The sequence below is a fragment of the Colobus angolensis genome, unplaced genomic scaffold, assembly GCF_000951035.1.
Source record: "Colobus angolensis palliatus isolate OR3802 unplaced genomic scaffold, Cang.pa_1.0 Scaffold271, whole genome shotgun sequence".
Lineage (NCBI taxonomy): Eukaryota > Metazoa > Chordata > Mammalia > Primates > Cercopithecidae > Colobus > Colobus angolensis.
In genome coordinates, this window is record NW_012115944.1 from 1730838 (window position 1) to 1740952 (window position 10115).

The 10115-nt window shown below is 44.2% G+C and overlaps 2 protein-coding genes across 9 annotated transcripts in view; both read right to left on the bottom strand.

Annotated features, from left to right (window-relative positions):
- The window catches only part of STRADA (STE20-related kinase adaptor alpha), a 45098-nt gene extending 42300 nt beyond the window's left edge, over nt 1-2798 (bottom strand). For 4 of the 6 annotated variants that reach the window (XM_011947951.1, XM_011947952.1, XM_011947950.1 and 1 more), the window contains exon 1: nt 2562-2783. The gene's annotated coding sequence lies outside the window, so the exon portion shown is untranslated. Of the gene's footprint in view, nt 1-2274 lie in introns of all 6 variants that reach the window. The other 2 variants (XM_011947949.1, XM_011947948.1) reach the window with 2 other exon arrangements.
- Nucleotides 2799-6044: 3246 nt separating this feature from the next.
- The window catches only part of CCDC47 (coiled-coil domain containing 47), a 32267-nt gene continuing 28196 nt past the window's right edge, over nt 6045-10115 (bottom strand). For 2 of the 3 annotated variants that reach the window (XM_011947946.1, XM_011947945.1), the window contains exon 14: nt 6050-7779. In XM_011947946.1, coding sequence (XP_011803336.1) covers nt 7699-7779 — 81 coding nt within the window. In that variant the 3' untranslated portion in view covers nt 6050-7698. Of the gene's footprint in view, nt 7780-10115 lie in introns of all 3 variants that reach the window. The other variant, XM_011947944.1, reaches the window with a different exon arrangement.

Below are 10115 nucleotides of genomic sequence, written 5' to 3' on the forward strand. Positions count from 1 at the left end.
GAGAGAGAGAGAGAGAGAGAGACGAGAGACCAGTACTTTTCTTTATAGCCCCCTATACAATTATTTTAATAACTGCACACAGGTATTTTCTTTGATAAAATCGTATTAATAAATTTCATCTGAGCTGGTTTAGAATAGCTCTACCTAGTGATTAAGAGTAAATGGTATACAAATTATGAAGGACTTTTCTATTTTCAGCTTGAATCATGTACAAATGAACTTGCCCAGGCTGGTCTCAAACTCCTGAACTCAAGCTATCCTCCTGCATCGGCCTCCCAAAGTGCTAGGATTACAGGCATGAGCCACCATTCCCGGTTATCTGAATGACATTATCATCATCACTATGCTCCCTTCAAACGTCCTTAAAATGAAAATGTACATTTCCTTAAAATGTAAATTCAAATGGAAGGGGAGGGCAGATGGGTATCATTCGAAAGATATATCCACACTTATCAAGAATGAATAAATACATATGTATGTGTATATATTATGCATATGCTATATATGCACATTATATATTAATGTATACATATATGTATATATTAATACATTATATATATTACATATGCAACATATATGTATTAATATGTATATTATGTATGTACATATACACATATTGTATGATATATATGTACACATATATGTATGTGTGTATATATATTTTTTGCAGACAAGTTCCTGCTCTGTTGCACAGGCTGGAGTGCAGTGGTACTATCATAGTTCATTGCAGCCTTAAACTCTTGGGCTCAAGTGATCCTCCCACCTTAGCCCCCCAAGTAGCTAGGACTACAGGTATGCCCACCAAGCTCGGCTAATTTTTTTTAATTTTCAGTAGAGATGAGGCCTTGCTATGTTGCCCTGGCTGGTTTCAAACTCCGGAGCTCAAGCAATCCTACTGCCTCAGTCTCTCAAAGTGCTGGGATTACAGAGGTGGGCCACGGTACCCAGACTATCAGAAACATTTAACACTATATATGTGTGTATATACACACACACACACATAACAAAGCAATATTACTAGTGGACAGATATAGAAACAGCTTTATTGGCGGGGCGCCGTGGCTCAGCCTGTAATCCCAGCACTTTGGGAGCCTGAGGCTGGTGGATCACCTGAGGTCAGGAGTTCGAGACCAGCCTGACCAACACTGTGAAACCCCGTCTCTACTGAAAATACAAAAACTAACCGGGTGTGGTGAGGGGTGCCTGTAATGCCAGCTACTCGGGAGGCTGAGGCAGGAGAACTGCTTGTACCCAGGAGGCCGAGGTTGCAGTGAGCGGAGATGGAGCCATTGCATTCCAGCCTGGGCCACAAGGGCGAAACTCCATCTCAAAAAATAAAATAAAAATCTAGAGAGAAAATAATAAACCCAGCAAACATTTATGGCAAACTTTCTACGCGTCAGGCACTGTGCTAAATGCTTCATGAGCAGCTCACAAGTATTATCATCTCTGTTTTACAGATCAGGAAATTAAGGTGCAGGGAGGTTAAATGCCCAAAGTCATACAGGTAAGTGGTAGGGACTAATTAAATCTGTTCCAAAGCCTGTGTTCTAAAAACCAGAGTAAACTTCCTCCATTTCTGGGGCCACAACCATAAACACTGCACTCCAGCCAAAACACCTCTAAGAAATCTGATTAAAAAGTAGGGGACAGATTTGACCAGTTTAGCACTGTACCTAAAGGCTGAATTCACAGGCTTCTAGGCCGGTGATCAAATTTGGTTTCTTCCTTAACTCTCAGAGACAAGAAACAGTCCTGGGTGTCTTCAGAAAGGTATGAGTGTCAATGAAGAATTGTCTTAACGTCGCATATACGTATTGGAACATGCTTCTACTTGAACAGACATTACAATAAGAAAAGGGCAGATTCCAACGGCTTTTTCTTCGAGGAAAGTCAAGTTAAAGTATGTTAGGATACAGGAGAAGGCTGGGCAGAGAGGTTAGTTCCCTATTTCCTGAGAGCTATGAACAATTTTACCTACCCAATGCCCTTCCCTCGAACTCTCTTCCTTACCCCCAACCCCCCACCCCCATCTCCGGCGCCTAAATCCCCTGCAGGCACTCAAAAAATATTTTTGGAAAACAAAAAGACAACGAGCTCTTCGTTTAGGCCGATTCTGGGAGCCATCTGTATCTTGCGTCCTTAAGAGGACTTGACCTGCTGCCTGTCAGCCCGAGGTGCGCGGCGGCTGGGGAGAGCGGGGAGTTCAGCACCAGAGTCGGCCACCATTCTGCCCGAGCAGGACAAACCGGCACCTAGCCCTAGGTTCCCCACCTGGAAGCCCTGGGGAGTGGGGAGGAAGGGGAAAGCAGGAGCTCGCCTCTCTCGCCCGGCAACTCCGCTTCAGCGTCTCCCCGCCAGGCCCAAACCTATTCTGCTCTCGGGCTGCGGCGCCTCATTGCAGGAGTCGACGACGCAGGTTAAAAAGGGGGCCCGTGGAGGGTGAGGGTGAGCCCGGGATGGCCGCTCCGACGAAGGCCCGGGCCTGGGGAGATGGAATCGGTGGCAGAGCGAGGAGGGACTGCCCCGGCGGCTCACCAGGCACCCCGCCAGGCAGGTACCTGTTCCTGGAGTTAGCAAGTAGCCCCGACCGTCCTGGCTCCGCCTCCTCAGTTTTACGCCCGCGCCGCCGCCAGGCCGGTTGCTGGGAGGGGAGTACGCAACGTGCCATGCGCAGTCGGGCGACCTGGAGGGCGGATAGAGCGCTCCGCCCAGCCCCTCCCTGCGGGGATGCCCCGCCCTCCCGAGGGGCCCCAGGTGGGGCCGGCCCCAGCAGCTGCTGCGCTGAGAGCTATTCTCATCTCTGGTGGTCTTTCCCGTCGCGCGGCGCTTCTGCCTAGAGCCTCCGCCGCCGCAGCACGAGGGAGAAGCAGGTGGCTTCAACAATGAAAGACCAGACAAAGGCAAACTTGGCTGTTCCTGAGAATTGTTTTTTTCTCATTTCATGTGGTAGGACTTACATGGGAAAACCTACCTCGCACTTTTCTTGGACATCTCAAATGCCCCTCACTTTGGCCTTTCGGGCACCAGACAACAAGCTGCAAACGGGGAAGCCCATCCGTTCTTTGCTCCCCACTATTTGTAAAACGAGGAAAATAGCTCATTAGTCAATGAAAACGATCATCTTGTCCCCTCTGTATCTCCCCCCCCCATGCTTTCCTCATCCACAGCTGAGGCCGTTTGTGGAAACCTATCAGGTTTGTCCAAACCAGGTTAGGCAGAGCTTGAGAAATGAGGAAGTGATGGACTAAGCCCCACTCCTGTGAGACTAGGTTTTTTCAGTGACTTACTTAACCCCGCGTGCGCAGGAGAGGGTGTCCAAAACGCGGATATATAGCATCAGGTAATGAACACTCGCTCTTCACAGCTCTGAGCCTTAACACAGATTTAGACTGTCCTAACTTCCAAGACTGGGAAGTTTAGCTACATCCAAGTAGGGACTGATAGAAACATGCCCCTGGAAGGCCGGGCGCGGTGGCTCACGCCTGTAATCCCAGCACTTTGGGAGGCCGAGGCGGGTGGATCACGAGGTCAGGAGATCGAGACCATCCTGGCTAACACGTGAAACCCCGTCCCTACAAAAAATACAAAAAAATTAGCCGGGCGTGGTGGCGGGTGCCTGTAGTTCCAGCTATTCAGGAGGCTGAGGCAGGAGAATGGCCTGAACCCGGGAGGCGGAGCTTGCAGTGTGAGCAGAGATGGCGCCACTACACTCCAGCCTGGGCGACAGCGAGACTCCGCCTCAAAAAAAAAAAAAAAAAAAAGAAAAAGAAATATGCCCCTGGAATTGTGGGACTTGTATGCACATGAGGTCTCATTTGATCTTACATACATCACTTTTTTTTTTTTTTTGTGGGAGGCGGGGAATGGAGTATCGCTCTGTCGCCCAGACTGGAATGCAGTGAAGTGATCTGGGCTCACTGCAACCTCTGCCTCCTGGGCTCAAGCAATTCTCCTGTCTCAGCCTCCAAAGTCGCTGGGACTACAGGCGCACGCCACCATGCCCGGCTGATTTTTGTATTTTTGGTAGAGATGAGGTTTCACCATATTGGTCAGGCTGGTCTTCAAATCCTGACCTCAGGTGATCCACCAGCCTTGGCCTCCCAAAGTGCTGGGATTAAAGGCCTGAGCCACCTGCGCCGGGCCACATCACTTTGATTTTATCGAGTGCTTTGACATTGCTAAGGGCTACCCTCACATGCTCTCATTCTCAAAATAATATGCCACTCTCAGGAGCAAACTTGGTAAACTCACAAAGCAAGGCAGTATAAACAGAGAAGTAAAATTTCTAGCAGTGTTCTACTGAAGGGTCTTTCACATGTGGTCTTTTGGAGCAGAGTATTAGAGAAGACTGCCTGAAAAGATGCTAAACTTCTTGTCATTACAAATGGGCAGAGAAAACATTGTTATTGTCTCCTAACTATTCTGTTTTAGCAGTCTGTAACAGAAGACACTCCTATGGGTATAACTCTTTTTTTTTGAGACAGAGTCTCGCTGTATCGCCCAGGCTGGAGTGCAGTGGTGCAATCTTGGTTCACTGCAACCTCTGTCTCCTGGGTTCAAGCGATTCTCCTGCCTCAGCCTCCTGAGTAGCTGGAATTACAGGTTTGTGCCACCGCACCCGATTAATTTTTTTATTTTTAGTAGAGATGGGGATTTGCCGTATCAGCCAGGCTGGTCTTGAACTCCTGACCTCATGTGATCTGCCTGCCTCGACGTCCCAAAGTGTGGGGATTATAGGCGTGAGCTACGGCACCTGGCCTCGTCTCTCTTATATCCTTTCACATCATTCAAAATGAGAGGAGGCAGGAATGGTAAGGAATGAGAGCCTGGAAGGATAAAGTACGCTGTTTCACCTCTTCCTGCCAAATCCACTGGATTCTTGTACAACACAATTCTAAACAATCTTCACACTGCCAATTCCTATTGAATGGGTAGAATAAGAAATCAATGTTTTACTTTGGTCTAAATTCCATCTAAAGAAAGTTGTTAGGGCTGGGCGCGGTGGCTCACGCCAGTAATCCCAGCACTTTGGGAGGCCAAGGTGGATGGATCACGAGGTCAGGAGATCAAGATCATCCTGGCTAACATGGTGAAATCCAGTCTCTACTAAAAATACAAAAAATTAGCAGGGCATGGTGGCACATGCCTGTAGTCCCAGCTACTCAGAAGGCTGAGGTAGGAGAATCGCTTGAACTTGGAGACGGAAGTTGCAGTGAGCCAAAATTGCGCCACTGCACTCCAGCCTGGGCGACACAGTGAGACTCTGACTCAAAAGAAAAAAAGGAGTTTCACATCTGGTCTTTACAGGGAAAGGTTTCCTATTACTAAGGAAACAATCATAAGCTACTCCCCTCTTCCTCAAAAAATACCCTATCAATTTTTGCAGATAAAGAACTCTGAAACGATCTGCTTGGTTTCCATTGGGAGAAAGAAAAGCAAAAGAGGGTAAAGCAATAATGCATCACTTGGAGACCAGTCCTAGATGATGCCTTATACTTGCAAAGTGCTTAAACAGTTTACAAAACAATCTTACATATACAATATTATCTCTTAGTGTTCAACTACCTGTGAAGTAGGCAGAGCATATAATTAGTATCCTCACTTCACATTAGGCTAATAACTTGCCCAAAGTCAAAGGATTAGTAATTAGTTCTGCTGGCACTAAAAGCCAGATCTTTGTCTTACAGTCCAGTGCTTATTTCGGCATTGCTAAACATCCAGGCAATGCAAACGAGATTGGAGACTTAGTGGTTTTCCAGTGTGTGACACTAAACAACATCCTCCTCTCTTTGTCCTCGCATTCACAGGAGAGCTAATGGAGTCTTAACTCAAGAGGTGGACTGCAGGGAGGAGCCCATAAATAACATATGGAGCTCTAAAAATATAAAATGTTTTTAAAATGATTGGTAACAACAAAAGGAATATTCAGATTAACTCCTTTGAAAGAAAAGCACTTCAGTGCTAACTTTTATTGAGCAGAAAGAACTATCCTCTGAGCTTATACTCTTGTAGGATAACTCCAGAAAGTCAAGGCGGCACGCTGAGATTTTGTCAATCACTTTAATATATGTCCATAGGTAGTTCATATGAATGCTTAAATTACAAAATTAGCTGCCATGGTCCAAACATATGGGACTTTAGGAAAGCTTTTCTTACTCAAAAGATAACTAAGACTATCAACTTTGATTTCTAAAATGTATTTTAAAGGTTTGTAAAACAAGGCTAATACTACAATTATATAATATTAAAGTAATTAAGTTTTATGTTACTTTTGTTATTTTAATAACTTAACTTCATGAACTGTTAAAAATATTATATTTGCATCTCTCAGTTTACATATTTCTGTATTAACCCGGAGAAAAACCCATGTGAAAAGTTTCCATGCAGTTACAAAGGCAGCAGCACATGCTGTTTTCACAGCAACTTGTTGTTATTGCCTCAGAACAGGCCTGCACTAAAGCATGAACAAAAAATACCCACCACCCCACTCCCACCAGAAAACCCAACCCTTACCCATCCCCGGCAAAAATTACCTGGTACAAGCAATGACCTAAAAACTGCTTTCTTAGTAAGAAGCATTTATAAAATGCAGACATCTGAACAAGCGAAGTGCTCGTGCAGATACATGGGCCTCTCCTCCAAGAGTTGCTTCGGCAAGAGGCGGAAAGAACTCTCAATAGTTTAGGAAAGCTCATTTTCAAAAGTATACTTATACATATTCATGGCCATTTCTTTGAAAGAACATACCCAGCCTCAACTATGGAAAAAATAAGAGCAGAGGGAGAAGCAAAGGCACACAGCCATAATACAGAGAACAGAGCTTCTCCATGAACATCCACCAGGCTGCAGCTACCAAGAAGGAAAAAACATTTGTGACTTCACATAGACCAATGATCTTACCTAGGTGAAGCATTAATTTTTCATGCATTTGTTACTCAAAAAAATAAACATACAACCACTTAAAATACAGCATTCACGTTGTCACTGGTTTGTGGTATCAGGTAAGGAAAAAACGATGCTCCTGTCCCTAGAAATTCCTGTCCCTGGAATTTTCCATGTACATGTCAGTATCCGACTGCCTATGGACTTCCTATTAATTCTGTTATCAGTATCTCCTACCTAAAAACATACACTACATTATTTTCTGGGCCCTGAAATTTCATTACCACATACAGTGTTCTAATTTTTACTTTTTCTCAAGTTTAATGTAGACATACAAGAAAACATCAAGCAATGTTTATTGTGCAATTCCAATCATTATTTGCAGAACCTTGTTTTGGAGTCAGTCTTTATAGCCATTTCAACTGCTTGGTTTAAACAAAAAGCAACAATCTGGTTATCTACCTATAAATTTCATGGTATTTCTTCAAACGCTGAAGTACTAAAAGCACTGATGATTCGTATTATAATTTTTAAAATATTTAAAAACACAGATTTCATAGATCATTCCTTTTATAAAATAATCAAAATAATTTGATTATCTGGAAAACAAATTCTTGAAACAGAGCCCTTTCAAGGTTATCTACAACCTCTGTAAAACTCCAAACCCCAAACAGAGTAGATGATGAAATAAGGATTTCTCAGTTGCCCAAGACTGTCTGAAATTTAAGGTTGAGAAATGGACTGGCGTTTTTCATGTTTCCTGTGAATTCAGAGTTTACAGGTGGCATCAAAACTCAAATCTCTGGGATGGCTTTACATGGCTTTCACTTTGATTTGTTTCATTTTCATTTGCTTCTTTTCCAACTTCTTTTGCTCACGCCTCAGTGCAGCTTCCTAGAGAAAGGCGGCGTAACAAATAGAAAGAGAAGGGAGCGGGGACGAGAGAATTCAAATTAAGCTCGAAACATATGTTAAAAAAAAACAAATCAGAATACTGCCTATAGTATTATTCAAAAACTTAAGCTTGCACCATAAATAATATTCTAAAAGATAGTTATAAAAATAATTGCCAGTATCTACATTAGTGAATGAAAATTAAATAAACAAATGAAGCAAAGGTAAACTAAAATCTCAGTTTAGAAACTACTACAATTGGCCGGATGCGGTGGCTCACGCCTGTAATCCCAGCACTTTGGGAGGCCGAGGCGGGTGGATCACCTGAGGTCAGAAGTTCAAGACCATCCTAACCAACATGGTGAAACCCTGTCTCTACTAAAAATACAAAAAAATTAGCCGGGCATGGTGGTGGGTGCCTGCAGTCCCAGCTACTCGGGAGGCTGAGGCAGGAGAATGGCGTGAACCTGGGAGGCGGAGCTTGCAGTGAGCTGAGATTGTGCCACTGCACTCCAGCCTGGGCGACAGAGCGAGACTCCGTCTCAAAAAAAAAAGAAACTACTACAATTAACCAGGCTTTGTTATTCTGGTTTTTTTCTGTACCCAGGAAACACTTAGCCTGATGTTCACCATACCATTCATGATGGGATTATATCATAAATGTATAACTGCCAAAAGATACATTCTACTTCAGCTCAATTAATTTTAAGAATCTTGTTCCATCAGGTTATTCATTGCAAATTTCTTATTAGCACAGACAGCATATCTGCATACAATACTTAAATTCATAATGCTCTGTTTGGGACATTATCATATTTTTATCATATTTATCAAATATGATAAAAATCATCAAATTTATCATATTTTTATTTAGGAATTAAGAAGTTATATAGAAAAGGAAGAAAGTTCAGGTTATTACTATGTGGACTGAGAGAAGCCTCAGAGGTCAAGTCAAAGTATGACTTCACTGTTGGCCACTAGCGGTCACACCTGATTAAAGTTTATTTCAGCTACAATCTCAAACTTCGTATTTTTAGGGTACTGGGGTAAAAATGTACTCAGAAATATACTCCTCAACTGGTACAGGATGGAGAAAATAGGGAAGAAGAAAAGAAGAAGCGCAAAGCATATATATATAGTTCTTCATAGTGCAACAAATTAGGTTTCAAAGGGTGATTTGTAAATTCCTGGTTTGGGAACTATTGACTGTCTTAGGTTTTTTCTTTATTTTTTTGAGATAGGGTCTTGTTCTGTCACCCAGGCTGGAGTGCAGTGGCATAATCTCGGGTCATGGCAGCCTCCGCCTTCTAGGTTCAAGCCATTCTCCTGCATTAGCCTCCCAAGTAGCTGGGATTATAGGCACGTGCCACCACACCCAACTATTTTTGTATTTTTAGCAGAGACGGGGTTTCACCATGGCCAGGCTGATCTCAAACTCCTGACCTCAGGCAATTCACCCACTATGGCCTCCCAAAGTGCTGGGATTACAATGTGAGCCAAAGTGCCCGGCCAGGTTTTTTTTTTTCTTTTAGACACAGTTTTGCTCTGTTGCCCAGGATGACTCTCCTGCCTCAGCCTCCCAAGTAGGTGGGATTACAGGTGTGTGCCACCACACCTGGCTAATTTTTATATTCTAAGTAGAGATGGGGTTTCACCATATTGGCCAGGCTGGTCTTGAACTCCTGACCTCAAGTGATCCACCTGCCTCAGCCTCCCAAAATGTTAGGATTTATAGGCATGAGCCACTGTGCCCAGCCTGTCTTAGGTTTCTTTTCTATTTTTTTTTTTTTGAGGTGGATTTTCGCTGTTGTTCCCCAGGCTGGAGTGCAATGGCACAATCCCAACTCACTGCAACCTCCACCTCCCAGGTTCAATCCCAATGTCCTCTTCCCATTGTCCCAACCCCTACCTTCACCACATTCATTCTTTTCCCAGCACTACCCATCCCTATCTCTCATATTACATATTACACACACGTGTAAAACTAATGATACACAGAACACAGTATCATGTAAGAAATATTGGCCGGGCACAGTGGCTGAAGCTGGTGGGCCACTTGAGAGATCAGGAGTTCGAGACCAGCCTGGCCAATGTGGTGAAACCTCGCCTACGCTTTGGGAGGCTGAGGTGGGTGGATTACTTGAGAGATCAGGAGTTCGAGATCAGCCTAGCCAATGTGGTGAAACCTCGTCTCTACTAAAAATACAAAAATTAGCCGGGTGTGGTGGTGGGCACCCGTAATCCCAGCTACTTGGGAGGCTGAGGCACGAGAATCACTTGAACCTGGGAGGTGGAGGTTGCACACTGCACTCCAGCCTGGGCGATAGAGTGAGTTT